The sequence below is a fragment of the Rhipicephalus microplus genome, chromosome 9 (assembly GCF_043290135.1).
Source record: "Rhipicephalus microplus isolate Deutch F79 chromosome 9, USDA_Rmic, whole genome shotgun sequence".
In the NCBI taxonomy this organism is placed as follows: Eukaryota; Metazoa; Arthropoda; class Arachnida; order Ixodida; family Ixodidae; genus Rhipicephalus; species Rhipicephalus microplus.
The window spans coordinates 79,296,378-79,316,809 of record NC_134708.1 but is presented as its reverse complement, the minus strand read 5'-3'; the positions used below and the strand labels follow the sequence as shown (position 1 = coordinate 79,316,809).

The following is a 20,432-nucleotide window of genomic DNA, read 5'->3' as shown; positions in this document are numbered from 1 at the left end:
CGTGGACATTCTGTGAATTTCTTATTATAACAGCGCCATGGATCCTATTCAATCGTCAACTATACGAAAACCACTAATGCCATCTAGTGATACTATTTCCAAGGACATATGCACACAACACCATCTAGTGAGCAATTCTTAAAACTAACTGAAAGTGGCTACTTCAAAATGCAACGAGGGAACAACCCACACCCTAAAGAGCTTCGTCCCTAAAACAATGATAAAATGGGGGTTAATATGATCATTTTACATTGAAGTGAGGCTTCACGCAATGCAAATTTTTCCTGGATAGGCATTTTCACAGTTTGGCATTTCTTCACTGCAGCGAAATTACTTTTACAAGTAGTGTCATAACGATTATTATGTATTTAGATGCTTTTACGGCTTAGCACCTTTCCGGTGATGTGAAAGCACTTTGCAGGTCATTACATGCGAGCTGATTTTTACCTAAATAGGTCGTTTCATGGTTTAGCACCCCTCCACTACAGTGAAACCACCTGTACGAATGATTAGATGTGGAACATGTACACTTGTTCGTTTATTTCAAATAATTCAAATTCAGGTCGAAGCAGATTTGAATACCTTAATATTAATTCGAATATTTGAATGCTTCGCATATTCGCGAAAGCCTAGTGTTTGGTCAGCAACCTTTTCCTTACATGTACGCTGGACAAGAGTGTGTGGCCAGAATTAATTCAACACTCCAGTGGGCAGGAATGTCCATAAACTACACTTGCTTCTCCCCATTTTCATTGTAGTGGTATTGTTCTAGCCCAAAAGATTTTTTTTTTACTGAAATCAACTTGCAGTCGATGGTCAAGTTCTTCGGAGTTAGCATGTCGCTTCTGATGAAAGTTCGTCTATGGTAGGCTTCCGAGACATGTTTAGTCACAAACTATTGTCAACGCTGTGGACCTCATACCCTGTTACAGAAAGTTGATAAACGAGGGCTGGGATCGCTTGAACAAGAACTATACATCCTGTGCCATGCGAATCTGAGCATCAGGTCAAAAGCTAAGAAAAGCAAGAGAGCATATCTGCATGTAACTTCAACAGGGTACATTGGGAAGCTCTAGTTACCGTTCTCCTGTAAACGTGAAGCTTTTTTGCAGCCTCATCGCGGTGGTTTAGTGGCTATAAGGCACTCGGCTCCTGACCTGCAGGTCGCGGGATCGACTCCCGGCTGCGGTGACTGCATTGTCGATAGAGGCGAAAATGCTCTAGGCCCGTGTGCTCCCATTTGGGTGCACGTTAAAGAACCCCAGGTGGTCGAAATTTCCGAAACCCTCCACTACGGCATTTCTCCTAATCATGTGGTGGTTTTGGGAAGTTAAACTCCACATATCAATGAATCGCATTATTTAAAATATACCATTCCTACTTTAGACAATGTTTAGTGAACTTAAAGCTGAACCGTTAGGGTTCCCCGCAATTTCTGCTTTTACATAGCACTACTTCTTGTTCGACAGCCTGTGGTATACCAGCAAGTGACCAGTATTTTTTTTTCCCGTAGCATACAGACTCCAAGGGGAGTGTGAATGCAGTCACGCCCATTATCTTCTTAGACATCTAGGTTGCAGAAACCATCTTCACTTATCATATCAAGTTTTTTCTCTTCTTTATGTCCTTCCATACAACTTTATTGGCATGGCATTTGTATGTCCTTCTTCTTTGATACTGCCCTATTTTATTTTTGAGCTTTGACTTGACACAAATCACTCCTCTTTTAAAAATTTTTTTCTTCCTCCTTCCTGATCGGTGGGCAGACACTGCACCACTCTTGATGGAAGTTGTCAGTCTGCCTCTTTTTTTTCTTTGGTTATGTCTCATTGTATCTAATGCTCCACACTGTACCTAATGAAGCAAAATGGAGTGGCAGGTGAGATGGTACTGATCCATAACAACGTAAATGTAGCACGAAAAAACACAGGCAAGAAAGGGTACACCACAAGCGCTTGTGGTGTATCCTTTCTTGTCCGTGTCTTCTCGCCCTACACTTACGTTGTTTTATTTTCATTTCATTTCATTTCATTTATTTTACCCTCAATTGCTATAGCTTTACAGAGGGGAGTGGGGTACAAAAAATAATAAATTATAAACAAGAGCAAACATAGTAACATCAAAATAATAAAGATTACAAGACATAAAAATTCGATGTTAGGCAATACACTGAATGTATATGTAAGTATCATCAGAAACATGGGGGAAACAGAGTACAATATTATATATGTACAATATACACTTCACGCGTCATCACGTAAGTACCTCTGTATTGTAAAAGAAAACAAGTCATAATTTGAAATGGAAACCATGTCCGAGGAAGGTGGCTCCAGTTGTTGGATGTGCGTGAGACGAAGGAATGATCGAAAGTGTTAGTGCGGCAGCTAATGATGTGTACCTCATGTTGATGATCTAAACGGGCTGAGTAATAGGATGGAGTGGTAATGAACTTAGTTTTTAAAAGTGGATGATTGAATATCTTGTGAAAAAGTATGAGACGAGATGCTTTGCGACGTTATTCAAGTGACTGCAGCGAAAGAATGTGTTTTATTGACGTAACACTGCTAGTGCGATGGTAGTTGGATAGAATGAAACGTGCTGCGTTATTCTGTACCATTTCAAGCGAGTGAGTTAATTTCAGTTTAAAAGGGTCCCAAATGGAGCATGCATATTCGTGTTTTGGATGAACTAGTGTTTTATACATTGTTAGTTTCACGGCTTGAAGGGCACGGCTAAAGTTGCGTCGTAGGTACCCTAGCATACGGTTGCTATTGTTAATAACATAGTTAATATGATGCTTCCAGTTCAAGTCAGATGTTATTTGAATCCCCAAGTATTTATACGGAGTTACAAACTCTAGATCAGCGTCATTTAAGATGTAGTTAGCAGGGGGTCCGGTAGTTCGTGAAATACGTAAAACTTTACACTTGTTAGTGTTGAGGCCCATGTGCCGAGTTCTATACCTTCTGGCAATATTATTAATGTAACTTTGCAAAGAACTAGCGTCAGAGTTAGATGAAATTTCTCGGTAAACAACGCAGTCGTCTGCAAAAAGGTGAATCGAGAAAGTTACTACATCGGGTAAATCGTTAATATAAATAAGGAATAGTAAAGGGCCCAATACAGAACCCTGGGGAACACCAGCAGCAACGGGAGAAGAGGGTGAGCTGTAGTTGTTAGCAACAAGGAATTGTGAGTGATTAATTAAGAAAAACTCGATCCAAGCAAGAATGCTGCCATCACTATTAAGGGTCCTAAGCTTATATAGTAGTAGGTGATGATTAATCTTGTCAAAAGTCTTCGAAATATCTAAAAAAAAATGCAGTCGACCAGAGAACTCCAATCTAGAATGATATGTAATGAATGGGTAAAACAAAGCAACTGCATTTCACATGAGAATGACTTCCTAAATTCATGCTGTGACGTGCTAAAGAACTAATTTAATTCTAGAAAGGTGACCAAGTTAGAGAAGATTACGTGCTCCAAAAGTTTGCATGGTATAGCAGTAAGTGAAATAGGTCGGTAATTAGTGACAGAATGCTTGTTTCCTGACTTGTGTAGCGGAACCACCTTTGCCTCTTTCCAAACACGTGGCACCAGACCTTCATTCAAAGACTGTTGGAATACTTTACCCAGGAACATAGATAGGCATGTTTAGTTTCTTTAAGTATTCTTGCATTTATATTGTCAACATCACAAGCAGAGGACACTCTGAGTGATTCAATTACTTTTACGATTCCATGGGCCTCAGTCACTATAACAGACGTTGATGGATAGTTGCGCGCTGGTAAAGAGACAGTAGCAGAAGTGGACGATACTGAAAAGTTCCGGACAAAATTTTCGTTCAGACGTGCTGCACACATCTCCGAAGACACTGGAAGGCCGTCCGAGTCAACAAGTACAATTTCACTGTCGTTGGTATTTGTAATAGTTTTCCAAAACTTTCTAGGGTTGCTAACGAGCATTGATGGCAAAGTTTTAGATAGAAAGTTAGCCTTAGCATCCAAAACTGCTGACGAGTAAACTTGCGCAGCACTCTCGTAGGTGCGCCAGCGTTCCTCCGTACTGTGGAGTTTCGCAGCACGAAACAAGCGTTTCTTTTTGTTAGAAAGTCGCTTTTAGTATGTATTGAACCAGGGTGAGCAAGAGCTCACAGGTATAGACTTTAAGAGAACAAAGGCGCGAGTAAGTTCGTAGATTTTGTTAACAAACAGATCCCAGTTTTTTGCACGGTTCTATTATCAAAGTCATGTAGGTAAGCATCGTAAAATAGGTAAAATAGAGAGAGATCGTGGTTCAATGCCTCAAAGTTTGCAACATTGTAGTTATAGCTAACGTTGCATTTCTTATTAGCAGTTGGCATGCTACTAAAAATGTAGCAGACAGTGATCGCTGAGACCAGGAAGTGAGTTTAGTGCATGAATGTTCTCGGGCATTGTTGTAAGAATCAAGTCAAGAATGTGCGATGAAGAACTGGTGATGCGAGTTGGGTTATTCACCATCTGCTTAAAATTAAACAGGTTGCAAGTATGAAGAAAGCATTGGCCATTTGAGGAAAATGGTACGACTTCTGGTAACGATGACGCCCACATTATGGTAGGATAGTTGAAGTCGCCGAGAATAGTTATCGAAGAAGATGGGTACCGCATTATAATTTCATTAATGTTATCGTGAAACTCCTGAACATAGCTGATGTCTGTATCTGGAGGGCGGTAACAGACGCCAAGAACAAGCGTTTTATTATTCACAACCACCCCGCGTCATGTCACTTCCAATGTAGACGTCACGTTTATAAGAAAGAACTTAAAACGCTTTGAAATGGCAGCAAAGTACCACCACCTTGTCTTCCATCTCTATCGCGGCGGTAAATGTTTAACGATTTGGAAATAGTAAAAATTTCGTTATTGCAAACATGAGCATTCAACCAAGTCTCGGTCACGGCTATCACGTTGCCTTCACAAGAATCGATAATAGCGTCAAAAGCGTCACACTTTTCCATTATACTACGAATGTTCGTGTAGAGCACCGAAATAGGACGTGATATGACACTGCCACTTCCCCTTGCTGATTGTTGTGAGAAGGCAATAGATGTCCGCGCACGTGACAAAAGCGCGGTATCAGGCAATGAACGTGCGTGAAGGTCATGACTATGATCGAAAGTCGAGTGTGCCCCATTTTCGATGTGGAATTCCCTACTATTACTGCGAGAATGCGCAGTAGTCTCGCGAACAATGCCCGCGGAAGCATCATAAAAACAGTTTGTGTGGTTAACAACGAGCTTGTCGTAACGAAGCTGAAAAGCGGGTTGGCCAGGCAATGATGTTGCAAAATTGTGCAGCATCTTGCGCGCTGTTCTTTTAGCCTGACAGTAGTCCTCCGATACAGAGACGTTATGACTTCTCAACTTAGATTGACGTGCCAGCACAAGTTCTTTTGTTTTAAAGCTTGCAAATTTTACTATCACTAGTTGAGTTTTCTCGCCTATGTATGGACCACCTAAACGATGGGCCTTTTCTACTGCATTCGGGTCAAACTCGGCACCTAGGCTACTAGAGAGCAAGTTGGTAAGTGCCTCTTCAGTAGCTTGCCAGGTCTCATTTTTATCGGGCATACTAAAAAACAATAAGTTGCACCTTCGGGTTCTGTCCTTGAGGTTGTTTAGACGGGACACCAACGCCTCATTTGTTTGAGTGATGCTGCTGATAGCTTCATTCGTGACCTGCAATTCCTTCTCAATGTCAGCAACCGAGTTAGTCCGCAGTTCAACCGTCGAAAGCCGCCTTTCAATCTCGCATAATTTGCTCCCCACAAGTTGCTGGTTGGCTTCCACCTCGTCGATCGCCTTTGCCAAATTGGACTGCTCAAGGGCAGATGAATCACAGCGGGCCCTTATCTTAGAAAGCGTTGCCATGACTTCTTTATGACGCGCATCAGAAAAAGCTGTGTTGTTCTCGACATCATCTAGTGGCCCAGGGGTCTTTTTCGGAGGCCCTGGGTTCGCTTCAACGTCACCGCAACACAAGAGTAGCGAGCAAAGGGCGTCAGTACACTCTCGCAACAAGACGTACAACACCTGTGGGCATGGAAGCAGCAGTAAACAACGGTTACTTGACTTCTTAACATATGAAGAATAGGTTTCACCAACCTGTATAACGTGAAAGCGAAGCTCGTAAGCCATTGCCACAGTTGTGCTGCCTTTACACCCACTAAACCACAAATGTCCGCTGTTGCCGCTTTTGTTGCTTGATAAGAACGATATCCTCGATGATGACGATGTCCCGAATGGCCTGGGAGGTTCAGGTGTGTCGGCGCAGGCACTCAAATCTGTAGAAAATCTGCAGTCTTTTGGAAGCTGCAACTGTTTGGTAGGGGTGTCAGCAGGCCTTCCCGAGTGAACCATAAGCGGCAGCCAGACCAAGACGATCTGTACCTAATTTTATACATTTGCACGGAACATTTATGTATTTTGCGCACGTAGTTCTCACAGAACAAAACACATCTAAGCATAGGCGTATCAGCCGGGAGGGCAAGGGGGGCTCAAGCCCCCCCCACTAAGAAAAGTTGCCCCCCCTCTTTTGATAGCTAGTGGTCACTGTCGGCTGCACGCTGCGGAGAACAACAACCAAGGCAAAACTTTCCTTCACCCCTATTATATTAATTATATTGTTAGGAGAAAAAAAAGTATCACAAGGTAAAGGTACATTGGAGTGATAATTTTTCAATGTTTCAGCAGTGACGATTTTCCTTGAAGGCTTTGCTGTGTTGGGGGCTGGCTGGTCGCGACGAAGCAGAAGAAGAACACGGCCGACGGAGACGTACGCGGCCGGCGGGGACGCCGACCAGCCCGAACACGCGGGTTGGCGCAAAGCGCGGAAGAGAAGAACAATAACCGCACTCCACGGTTACCCAACACACACTCGTTTTATTTTACAGTCGCCTTGAAATCCTAGATGCCAGAGCGGCACCCCCTGGCATCCTCGCATGTTATTCCGAAACCGAAAACCCAGAACACAACAACCATCCCCTCCTCGAAAAAAGTTCACCTATACACTGTTTATATTTATACATGATCGATACCAACATATTTTACAAAGTATGTACATTAGAACACATGAAAATTCAGAGCACGGCACACCGAACTCACACACTACGAGTTCTGAAAATGCACTGAAAAAATGTACAATGGAAGTCCTGAAAATGCACTGAAAAAAAATGTACACAACTCAGTACAATATTGATTTGAATGCATTGGACCTTTTAACAGAACAATAATGTTCACAACAGTAATGAATAAGGGTTCTACATCACGTAGTCTTCGAACCGACGCGGCTTCTGCCGCTTCCGCTTAGGGCGGGCCCTTTTGGGTGTAGAATCGGGTGTCTGTGCACCTTGGTCACTTGTGCTCTGATGTGACACATCAAGAGCAGTGAAAGATTGTGAAGGCTCTGAACAAGCGTTAAAATTCGCGGTCTCATCCGTATTTGAAGGTTTGAAGTGAACCGTATGACTTGGTGTACTTGAACCAGCGACACCGACTGGTAACTCCTCCCCCCTTGAAGAAATGCCTGTACATGGAGGCCACATGTAATAATCTGATGGATAGTCGAAAGGCGCCGATGGAATGTGATGAGAAAGACATTTAGGTGTTGAAGGCGAATCCGTATGAAAAATAACAAGGCGCGAAGCATTTCAGATGTTACCATCGCTTAAGCGAAAAGAAGTGGGGCTAACCTGGCCCAAGACTTTGTAAGGACCCCGATACTTGGGGCGCTTGCCTGGCACACGAACCTTGACTAGATCGCGAGTGCGAACTTTGGACTGCTTTGCACCTCGACGGGTGTCGACATACTTTTTCATTGCTTGTTGATGAGAAAAAACCCTGGTACGGATTTGATCAGGAGAAGACACTGCTATGTTATGAGGCAAAGAGACTATGTTGAGAGCAACTCGCGGTTGCCTGCCATGGAGAAGTTGAGCAGGAGACACTCCAGTGGTGCCTTGTGGTGTGAACCTGTACGAAGCTAAACATTCAGTCAAGACTTGCTTGAGGGGACGGTGCTCTAATTGGGCGATCTAGATATGTTCCTTCAGAACGCGATTAAAGCGCTCGATTTGCCCATTTGATTGGGGATAGAAAACTGATGACCTCAAGTGCTGAATTCCTCGTTGTGAAAGAAAAGCCTCGAAATGTTGGGACTGAAACTGTGGACCATTGTCCGTAACTATGGCATCAGGAAAACCTTCCCGGCTGAAGATTGAAGACAGAAACTCAATGATGACCTCAGAAGTAACCGTATGTGTGAAACAAAGCTCTGGCCATTTAGAATAGTAGTCGATGAGAGAAACAATGAACCGGGCATTTTGCGGAACATTATGCAAAGGACAAATGATGTCCATGCCGAGTTTCTGCCAAGGCCGATCAGGCCACTGGACTGGCTGCAACGGAGAAAATGCAGGTTTGGCAGACTTGTCAGCTGCCTGACATATGTGGCAGTTGTAAACTGCATGCTCGACCTGCTTGTCTAAGGCTGGCCACCAGTACCTGTCTCGGAGATTCTGTTTGGTGCGGACAATGCCTGGATGGGCTTCGTGGGCAAGCTGTATTAGCTTGTTACGGAAAGAAGCAGGGGGAATCACGCGTTCTTCGCGGAAAAGCAAGTCCTCGACACAAGACAGTTCCTGTCGGACTGTGAAGTAAGGCAAGAATTCAGAAGCAAGAGCACATTTGGAAGGCCATCCTTCACGTAAATATTTGGGAACTTGAGACAAAGTGGAATCTGCAGCTGTAGCTGCCTGAAGCTCAGCTTCAGTAATGCAGGAAGTAACTAATGAAACAACTTCCTCATCCCGCTCTTCAGTAACCGGTATCTGAAGAGGAAGGCGCGACAGTGCATCAGCAACCACATTATTAGAACCTTTACAATGTTGAACACTGAAATTATAATACATGAGTTTGGCACACCAACGGGAAATGCGAATGGGGCGGCGGCCTTCGGATCCTGCAGAAAGAAGAACAACTAGTGCTTGGTGATCTGTACGTAATGTGAAGTGCCGGCCCCACAAGTAAACATGCCATTTCTCACAGGCAAAAAGACACGCGAGAGCTTCACGCTCTCCTACTGAATATCTGCGTTCAGCAGGGGTCAATGTACGAATCAGCATAGGCAAAACTACACAAGAGATTGAAGGACTAAACAAATCAGCATCGGAGCAGGCGAATGCGATCACTGGTTTGACACAGCGTGTTAAAGACTTGCAAAGTAGAAATAACAGATTAGAAAATCGCAGCCGACAGCAAAATCTTGTGTTTTACGGTGTCGATGACAACAACTGAGCTGAGACTTGGGACCAATCGGAAAACTTGATCACAAGTATTTGTAAAGAACTTCAGATCGATTTGCACTCCATGCAGAAGGCCCACCGCGTGGGCCGGTATACTGAAAGTGGGAAAAGACCTATTGTTGTCCATTTCTCTTTATACAAAGAAAAACAAAGCGTACTAACTAAGGCAAAAAAGTTTAAGGGCTCGCCTTACAGCGTCGATCAAGACTATTCTCCCGAGACCCAGGACATACGTAAGCGATTGTGGGAATTCGCGAAAGCGAAACGGACCAATAAAGAAGAAGTAAAGCTTAAGAGCGACCGGGCTGTCATCAACGGCCAAGCATTCGTTTGGGATAAGAAAAAAGAAGAAGTTGTGAAAGTGCGCAAACAGTGACAAGTTGTTGTCAAAAGCGGTGCCCGTCGCGACCTTGTCGCAATTGTAATCAATTGTAGGAGCCTGGTAAACAAAGTCGAAGAATTTGCCGGATTAATCCATTCTTTCAAAGCTGACATCGTATTTGGCACAGAGTCTTGGTTGAACCCGTCTATTCGTGATAGTGAAGTCTTCCCAGATGATTTTATAGCTTATCGGAAGGACAGGCCTAGCTTAGGCGGGGGAGTCTTTGTACTCGTTCACTGCTCACTGCATTCATCAGCGCTTGATATTGGCCATGAGAAATTGGAATCAGTTTGGTGCTCCGTCAGATTAGAGGATAATTCTTCTTTTGCCGTCGGGGCGTTTTATCGACCACCTGCCTCCGACATTAGTTCATTACAACTTTTACATGAAACTATTTCCGATATTTCTGGCGAAATCTTTCTTCTTGCTGGAGACTTTAATTTGCCAGATCTGCTTTGGGATGACAGCACATGCACGTGCAAAACTGGTAGCCGTGTTAATAGCGAGATGAAGAAAATCGTTAATGTTTTTGGGCTCTACCAGTATGTGCATCAGCCAACCCGAAATGGCAACATTCTAGACTTGATGTTTTGTAATGTCCCCACTATTGTAACTTCTGTGGATAACGTTCCGAGTATAAGTGATCACACCGCGGTCGTCGCGGGTATTAGGTTCGAAAAGAACAAGTCAAGGAAGCAACCTACAAGGAAGGTATTTCTTTTTGGTAAAGGTGACTACTCAGCGATGTCACATGCGCTTTCAAATCATCTGCCTGTTTTCGAATGCCTTGCCGAATATTCTACCACACAAGAATTGTGGTGTGCTTTTAAAAGTAAAGTAATGGAACTCATAGATATTTACATACCTAGTGTGCATTCTTGTGGAATGAATAGCCGCAAGAAGCCTTAGGTTACCTCACAGTTATTAAAAATAATTAAAAACAGGCAGCGAGTATACCGTAGCTTCAAAAGAACGAAGGCAAAAAAACACATCGACAGGTTAAGCGCCCTAACGCGTGAATACAAAGTTTTGGCAAAAAACGCGAAGGCGGGCTACTTAAATAGGCTAAACGAAGAAATGAAAACAAATACCAAAATGTTCTGGCAGTACTTAAAACGTTGCGGGTCGGATGCTACCGGTATTAACGAAATCCAATATAATAATCAAGTGTTCTCGGAAGATATAGACATAGCGAACTGCCTTAATGAATATTTTTGCTCTGTATTTTCGCCAAAGACTGATGAATACTGTGATATCCCATGTGTATATCCCGTACCCTTAATGCAGCCTATTGAGCTTAGCGTGGACGGCATTCAAGCCTTTCTCAGTAATCTCGATGAAACAAAAGCGAATGGTCCTGACGGAATTCCTCTGCGTGTTTACAAACATTGTGCTTCTCCTGGTTCCATGTATCTTCATTTAATTTACTCGAAGTCTTTATCTACTGGTGTCTTACCAGGTGACTGGAAGATGGCCCACGTTGTGCCGATCCACAAAGGTGGACCCAAAAAGGAAGCTGTCAACTATAGACCAATTTCATTAACATCAATTGCCTGCAAAGTACTTGAGCACATCTTGTACAAGGAAATAATGCGACATATAACGCACCACAAATTGTTAATAGAAAATCAGCATGGATTCCGTAAAGGACTATCTTGTACCACGCAGCTGGTTGAATTTTATCATGATTTATCCTCTAGTATTGACGAAAATGGGCAAATTGACTGTATTTTTCTTGATTTCCAAAAAGCTTTTGATTCGGTTTCGCATGCGCTCCTTTTGCAAAAACTTAAGTTATTTAATTTAGACCTAAATGTGATAATCTGGATGGAAAATTATTTAAAGCATTGTCGCCAATGTGTTGTTTTGAATGGAAAAGCATCCAGTTATGTTGACGTGACATCAGGTGTGCCACAGGGCTCCGTTTTGGGTCCTTTGTTGTTTTTAATTTATATCAATGATATTTCGGTTGGTATCTCATCGTCTATCCGGCTTTTTGCCGATGACTGTATAGTCTACCAGAAAATTAAGAGTGAGCAGGATTCCTCCCAACTTCAAAATGACTTGGTGCGTATTCATGACTGGTGTACAACGTGGAAAATGTCTTTAAATTTTAATAAGTGCAATAACCTTTGTTTTTCAAAGAAGACAAAGAAGATCGAATTTAGATATTGTATAAATGGTGTGCCAGTTACCACGAAGACAACTTACAAATGCCTGGGTGTGTTCTTTTCTTCTGACTGTTCATGGAATGTACATGTTGATTATGTTGTCGCAAAAGCTGCGAGGGTGTTAAATTTTATTGAGCGTAACTTACGATGTTCGCATCAGCGACTTAAATGTGCGTATTTGACGTGTGTACGAGTAGTCTCAGAGTACGCCTGCGCTGTGTGGGATCCGGCGCAGGTATATCTTAGTGATAAGATAGAAAAAATACAGAACAGGGCGGCAAGGTTCGTCCTGGGACGGTATCAATGGCGGAAAAGCTCTACTGCTATGAAACAAGAATTGAATTGGGAGCTGCTTTCATCGCGTAGAAGAAAATTGCGATTAAAACTTTTATATCTAATATTTAATAATAAAACTGGAATCAATAAGGATATGTATTTACAGACGCCGTATTATTTGTCAAATCGAATTAATCATCCTTTTAAACAGAGGGAATACCGTCCCAGGACTGGAATTTTTGCAAATTCTTTTTTTGTCAGAACAATACATGAGTGGAATGGGCTCACAAGTGTACAAGTGTCTGCTGTAAATGAAAATTTGTTTCTTTCGAATCTGTAACCCCCCTGCTATAACGCCTTCGGGCGCTGCAGGTATACTTCGAATAAAGAATAAAGAGATGCAAAAGCGATAGTCATCAGCTGATCACCTCTGAGTTGTTGAAACACTGCTCTCAGTCCAACATCGGACGCATCCGTCGTGATGACGATGGGAAGCTTTTCATTGAAAATACTAACAGCTGGCTTTGAGGCCAGTATTGACTTAACTCGAATGAAGCTCTGCTCAGCTTCAGCTGACCAGTTAAAAGGCTGTGCTTGACGAAGTAGAGTACGCAGTGGTTCAACAACATCAGCATAGTGAGGAAAAAACTTGGCATAATAACCAACAAGACCTACAAAATATTGCAAGGTTTTAGCATCAGTAGGCCGTGGGGCATTGACAATGGCCTGAACTTTAGATTCAACAGGTGTAAAGCCACGGGAACTGACATTATGTCCTAGAAATTGTAACTCATTCACAGAAAAAATGCACTTGTTATTAAGTTTCATACCACATTCACTGATGCGGTTGAGAACAGTATGCAAGTTAGCATCGTGCTCTTCGCAAGTACGTCCCCACACCAAAATGTCATCCAAGTAACAAAGGGCGCCATTACAACCCTTAAGAATAATTGACATCATTTTCCGAAAGACTGCAGGGGCAGATGCAAGCCCGAAACACACGCGGCGAAACCGAAACAAGCCTTCGTGCGATACAAATGTGGTTAAGTCTCTACTGCACTCGGAAAGTTCAACTTGGTGATAAGCGGACGCGAGGTCCAGCTTGGAGAAACATACCGCTCCTGAGAGCTGATGAAGTTCTTCAATGTGAGGAAGTGGAAACCCGTCTACGACGATCGCCTTGTTCGGTTCTCGTAAGTCGACGCATAGTCGAAAGGATCCATCTTTTTTCTTGACGACGACCAGTCGAGAAACCCAGTCAAAAGCAGAGACAGGCTCGATGATTCCGCTGGCTTGAAGGCGAGACAGTTCCGCAGAGACTTGCTCACGGAGAAGAAGAGGAATGCGGCGCAGCTTGGCACGCACAGGGCACACACCTGGTCGACGCATCACTTTATGCACAAAACCGCGCACACAACCCAGTTCACGGGTGAACAGGTGGTGGAATTCAGAAGGCGCGTTGGCCGGAAGATCATCTTGGACGTCGACTTGAGCACACGTCATAGACGCACCGACGATGTTGATGGACAAAGCCCAGATGGCATCACGTCCCAAAAGCGAGCTGCCATTGGCAGTTACATAAAAAGTAATGGAAGCAGTGCGACTGCGATAGGAGACCTGAGCTGTAAAATGGCCTAATATATCAATCGTTTCCTTGGAATATGTTTGTAGAATGACGTGTGAAGGCAAAAGGCGAATGTTGGAAAAATGACTATGAAAGTCAGCGGCACTGATTTAAGAGACTGAGCCACCAGTGTCCACGAAAAAATGACAAGGGCACATGGCCCACTGAAGCTACGATGCTGGGCTCGGACGTAGTGTGGAGGCCATCCACATTTAACACAGTAACCGTATTGGTCTGTGCAGTGCTCGAAGGAGCGAACGAAGAAACTGGTTCAGGAAGATTTGCTGGACGGGAATTGCATAAGGACTGAAAATGTCCGATTTTTCCACACGCAAGACAAGTGCGGTTCTTCGCGGGACACTGCGCAAAATTGGCTAAATGCCGAGCCGATCCGCAACGAAAGCAATGCGCGGTTGCGCTTGGAGAAGAAAATTGCAAACGCAAGTTAGGAGCTCGGTGCTGTTTCTGAAAACCAGAATTTGGCGGAATGGGGTCGCCATATTGCCGGCTTCCTCGCCCCCGCGACACAGAGAGGCCGCCATGTTGGCTGTCACGAAAGGACTGTGCAGGCGGGCGTCCATGTTGGTCGCTGCGCCGAGACGAAGATGAAGGGCCGCCATGTTGACGTGTCTCGTGAAACAAAGAGCCGCCGCCTTGGCCCCCCGCAGCAGAAAGTTGCTGCACTGAATGCGGAGCGAATTGCTCCAACTGGGAGCGAATAAGCTCGTCCTCTCGCGCAATCGAGAGGGCTTCGGATAATGAAATTGAGGAGCCTTTTTGAAGCATGCGGCAGCGGACGTTTTGCGAGGCTACCCCGGTGAAAAGCTGATGGCGGATCATATCATCCTCGAGCGCGCCGAAGTCGCACGACGCGGCGAGCATTCGAAGAGAAGTAATGAACTCGCCGACTGGCTCGCCAGGCAATTGTCGTCTTTCTTGGAATTTTACGCGTGCGAGATAATCGCACGAGACATCTTTAAAATGCTCATCGAAAAGAGCAACAGCATTTTTGAAGGCATCGCCTGACGCTGGCGTCAGCGACGCGTTGGTGGCTTCCAAAGTATAGAAGAGCTTTAACCCGGCAGGGCCCAACGCGTTGAGCAGCAGGGCCTTGCGACGCTCGGCCTTGCTGGCGTTCTCCCCGGCCGCGTCTGCGTAGGCCTGAAACACCAATTATCAGTCCGCCCACGGAAGTGGCGGGTCTCCGGGCGAATGAAGAAATAGGGGAGGTGGAATAGGAGACGCCATTTCAAGCAAGAAGAATGGAGAGGTGCAGACGAGAAGAAAATGACGCCAGTACACTGTTTGAAGAAGACGACAGAGGCGGCGCAGCTGAATGAAGAAATGAAGCGATGCAGCACGCAGCTGCCACCTTGCTGGGAACAAAGAGCGTCTAGGGTTAGCAGGGTAGGTCCATTAGAAGCACGAAAAAGACGAACACGGAAAACGAAATGGGTTCTTACACGTCCTCGTCGCCATTGCTGTGTTGGGGGCTGGCTGGTCCCGACAAAGCAGAAGAAGAACACGGCCGACGGAGACGCACGCGGCCGGCGGGGACGCCGACCAGCCCGAACACGCGGGTTGGCGCAAAGCGCCGAAGAGAAGAACAATAAACCGCACTCCACGGTTACCCAACACACACTCATTTTATTTTGCAGTCGCCTTGAAATCCTAGATGCCAGAGCGGCGCCCCCTGGCATCCTCGCATGTTATTCCGAAACCGAAACCGAAAACCCAGAACACAACAGGCTTTTTGCCACTCTTTCTGCTGTGTAGTAGCACTGCAGAGCAGGCTAGCGCTGAACAGGTGCCCCATTAATTACAGCACTTGTTTATGTTTTTATACTACTGCAACTTGCCGATGCAGTTATAGATGGGAACTAACACACTCTTTGTGGACTGGTCAAAGCATTTGCAGCTTGCGCAAAATAGTTTTCTTTCATCAAAAACGATTACCATTACCGCTGCTCTGTCGAAGCTGCTGTGAGCATATGACCGCAACTAATCTTTTTAAATATTTTAATTTTACCGTACTGGAAGTGGCAAGAAAGGTTTCCATTTTAATATCCAATAAATCTGATCAACTTTGCTTATGGCGACTTGGAGCGATGAAGGCAGCTTGCAAAGCAGTGACGAATAAAGCCATAGACTAGAGCTCATAGAGAAGCTAAAATAAGTAGATATAAGTGCTCAAAATACCTTTGGTTTCTCAAGGAGTGCTTTAAATATAAAGACTGAATTCTTCGTGAGCTGTTTCAGTCATAAAAATTTCATTCAATGTTAAAATATTAACTGTTGAGGAGGCTGCATATATCGGCTGACAAGTGTGTTACTTATATGTACCATACTGATTTATTTCACTCCATGAGCACTTTACAAAGCTGATTGCTCTCATTCATTTGTCGTGCATTCTCCTCTTGCACCTATACACCATAAGAGGCCGAAGACAAAGCTGGTCTCTGTGTGTGTTACGTGTGTGTGGGTGTTTTCCAATCAAGTGATCTCTCAGTCTTGTGTATAGTTAAGCTCAATCTTACAAAAATGGATTTTATGAATTTCCCTGTTTAGCAAAGAGATTTCCTTTGCTCAAAAGTCACCCATAGGGTTCAACGTTGTCATCAATGACACACATTGATACCAGTGTCTCCCGCTCACGCATTTGCCTTCCATATCAGTCGTATGTTAGGTGTGTGCTAGTCTATATAAAATGCAGCGGTTGCTTGCGGATGTCGTTACGTCGCAGTTTGAGATTTCGAAGAACTGAATCTTGATTTAGTAACTGAATAATCTAAATGCCACCATCGGTTAATTAAATCAAGTTTCAACTTAATACATTTTCTGAACATATACAATCCTCATGGTGCACTGTTTAGCATTACATTTTAATTGTGGCAATCTTATTGCTTCTAATCACTTGCACTGTTGTGATCACCTGTCCCATCAATTTTCTCCCAGGTCAAGCCCAACGACCACATGCTCAACAAGTACCATGCCTGGTTGAAAACACAAAGCCTGCAAGTATAACCAGGTCGGTCCTGAACAACCCAGGAGGGTTTGGCATGTTCAAGAGAGACACGATGATAACAGCGCAATGGGAGTGGAGAATACTTCTACACTGGCGTACTTTGTTCGTATATCATTGTCATTCCAACCTTGATCATAGGTTTATTTTATGCTGTGCTTTACTGATATTTTATGCTCTGCTTTACTGAAAGCAGCCAGCAAGTTGCGATGTACTTTCAGAAAGTAGCAACACTGAGAAGCATTCTTTGTGCGAGGGACTGAGTTTGTGCCCGTGCTCACAATGCCTGTTGCATTGGTTGGCATTATTACAATGTTTGCCGTGTCACACTACAGAAGCATTCATGCAAAGAGGTCACAAGCTTTCTTATTACTCTTTTTAGAGCATTCCTAGCTTCCATGTTACGTGTTAAAGTAACAGCTTGCTACTCTACACAAGCTTTGAAGTCGCTGTACTTACTCTTTTGTGTGCTCTGCTTTTGGTACAGTGGTAAACAAACGGCTTGCCAAATTATCTAAATTCCACACTGTCATGTAAAAAGGCACTTGTCCACTGCTCAAGGCCTGTTATGCATTGAACTCTTCTTGTATTTGTGAGCAGGTTACAAATGGGACGCTGTTCTCAGTACTTTTGCCTTTCCTGTCTTACAAATTCTTTGTTGTTATTTGCTCGGCAGGCATCTAAGTATGTCCAGCCATCGACAAACGAGTGTCTGCATTACTGTCACATTTTCTCACGTATAACCCACACTTGCATAAAAACCGCACCTCTAGGTATAAACTGCAGGAAAATAACGCTTTTTTAAATCGCCACTTACATTGTTGTGAAAGCTTCCTAGCAATACCGTGAAGCAGTATCACGAAGCCAGTTTTCACAACTCTCAGTTCGATTTCAGTTTCAATTTTTTTGTATTTGTCATGTGGGTTATACGCAAGAAAATATAGTAAGTTGGCACTCAACTTTGAAGCAGGCTTGGTGGAGATCTAACAGTAGCCAATCACGTAGATCGGTTTACTGGCAAACACAGTTTGGTTGTGCATATGTGAACAAGATGGCACCCTTATGTGAGAGCTGAAACATGTTGAGAACTGTGGGCTAGTTACTGTTGAGGTTACATGTGCAGAGATACCCAAGAAAGTGGACTAAAAAATGGCTGCTGCCACCGTGCACCTTGGTTTCGTTCCCTGCTGGCCACAAGTTGCTTGGCATTCGCTTTTCTTTTTTTTACTCATAATTGCCATGCAACTAACGACTACAAATAATATCTCGTATGCTTTCCTGGCACGTTGAGTTTCAGAGACGCTATTTCTTCAATTCGTGGAAACAAAAAAAAAGAGAGAGAGAGAGAAAAAAACTGAGAGATTTGTAAGATCTATTTAAAAGCATCACTTGCATCAATAATGATCACGTGTCACACAATGTACACTAGTTTTGGTATTTGTTAACTATGAGTGTGTAGTAAACAAAGACACCAGATGTGGCTGTTAAAAAACTTCTTTCTTTTATTTGTTACGTATGTGTGCATCCCCATTCATTGCATTATTGTATTCACATATTCATTAATTTAAGCTGCTTCAAGAAAGTTTATACTGTGTACCTTCTGTTTGTAGCATTCGTTGATAGCAAGCACTATTCACAGTTGTTGCAATTTGTGCCGCTTACCAAACAATATCTACCAGGCCATTGTGTATAACATACCGTCGTCGTCGTGTACAGCTGTTTTGATAGTCTCACAAGAGCATGCGTCTGGCAATGTGATGTGTATATTAAATCACGTGAGTCACTCGCGTGATTTAAAGATGCTTGATTGAACAGTCTTCTAAAGTCAGCAATTGAATGTTTCACCGTCACCTTGTTACGTGAAACAAAATGGCTCTTACTGTATTTAAACTTCATTCTACCAATTTTTTAGGTAGCACATTGTACTCCTTTAGAATGTTTTATTGCGTGTTTTTTCAATATTTATGGTTATTTAACAGTGTCATATACATAGAGTTTCTCAAAATTAACTAGAGGGGACTCTGGGGCTGCGATCGATCAGCGACCATGGGAATGATGGGCAGTACACACATTTGCCTAGTCTTTGTACTTGCGGGCGGCGAATCATACTTGCGGCTTCGCTTATTGCTGTGTTTCGATTTTGTTTTGAAACAAAGATTCAACTCTTTTGAACTCTGTGACCCAATTTAGAAAGGTAATTCGAAAGAAATAGGGTGGTGAAGCGCAATCGCTGAACATTTGCTGATTTTTGTTTCGTGAGAAAACAGCTTCAAGCCACACGAACACACACGGAGCCAAAAGCAGGCCAGAAGTACGAAGTTTAGACAAATGTGTGTACTACCCATCATTCTCATGGTCACTGAAACGCCGTGCGTTGCAGCTCCCATAGACACTAGCACCAGAGTTCCCTCTAGTGTATATTAGGAAACTCTATGGTCATATATTGTAAACACTGTTTTCAGCCATATTTTGTTAAAGTTTACTCCTGCACAATAAATGTTTTGTCTCTACTTTTTTGCTCTCGTCTTGACAAGTCTTCATTTATTCTTAAATACTGCAGCCCTATGCAGGGATCTTGTAGGGGTGGAGTATATTTCCATAAACAAATGTACAGTTCACAAGATCGACATAATAGGTCACAGGTCAGTGAACTCACTCACAAGTAGACTTACTCGGGCTCGCTCAGTTCAAGCTACGAGACCGGGTTAGTAATATTTGGGCGAGACCCACAGATGGAAACTGGATTGAAACCTCTTCTGCATGATGAGAGTGTGTGATACAGCAATGCAACATAAAAAAATTGCAATAGTGTAGTTACGTTAACTCATGCAATGTAAGTTATCCAAAATAACAGCATGAATACTACAACGATCGAACATGCAATGCCTTATGCAGCAGGAGGCACATGATTAGTTGCGACCGCCTGGGATTCTCTGATGTTTAAGGTACAGTTGGTGTTCTCGCATTCCATTGCCACTGAAATGCTGTAATCACAACCTGAAGTCAAACAGGTCGCCTTGTGCCCAGCAACAGAATCGAGGCACTGGGTACTGGAAAAGATACAGATCCAGAGATGCCATTACTATAGAAGGTTTCTACGCAACATTCAAAATAAAGTACATATGTCCTCTGCAAACAGCGTCGAGGCACTGGGTTACTAGAAGAGATACAGATTCAGAGATGCCATTACTGTAGAGGGTTTCTACGCAACATTCAAAATAAGGTACGTATGTCCTATCAAAACACTAACTGTTATACGTCTTTAATATCCAACTCCCCTCAAAAGCAAACTAGACTGCTAAAAAAAAAGTGCTGGATTAAAAGGGGTCCTGCAAGGCTTTGTACAAAAATGATGCTGGCCATTATTGTGGATTCACATTCAACTGAAATGGTGGCCAACGTTTCGGCCACTTTAACTCTTTTCAATTTAAGTGAGGATTGTTACAATACAGTTAAGAAACTGTATATAATGTCTCCTATGCTGTGCTTGGCATAATTGCTAGTAGGCTTCGTTACTTTTATTTATTAAATGCAAAGCATTTCTTAGTGAACTTCTACGATTTTGAGCATATCTATCTATCTATCCATCTATCTGTCTGTCTGTCTATCTCTATC

The 20,432-nt window shown here is 43.4% G+C and overlaps 1 protein-coding gene across 2 annotated transcripts in view; it reads left to right on the top strand.

The window, feature by feature from the left end:
* LOC119163183 (uncharacterized) overlaps window positions 1-19,327 on the top strand; it is a 56,700-nt gene extending 37,373 nt beyond the window's left edge. For both annotated transcript variants that reach the window (XM_075873926.1, XM_075873927.1), the window contains exon 5: window positions 16,751-19,327. In XM_075873926.1, coding sequence (XP_075730041.1) covers window positions 16,751-16,819 — 69 coding nt within the window. In that variant the 3' untranslated portion in view covers window positions 16,820-19,327. The remainder of the gene's footprint in view (window positions 1-16,750) is intronic.
* Window positions 19,328-20,432: the final 1,105 nt, after the last annotated feature.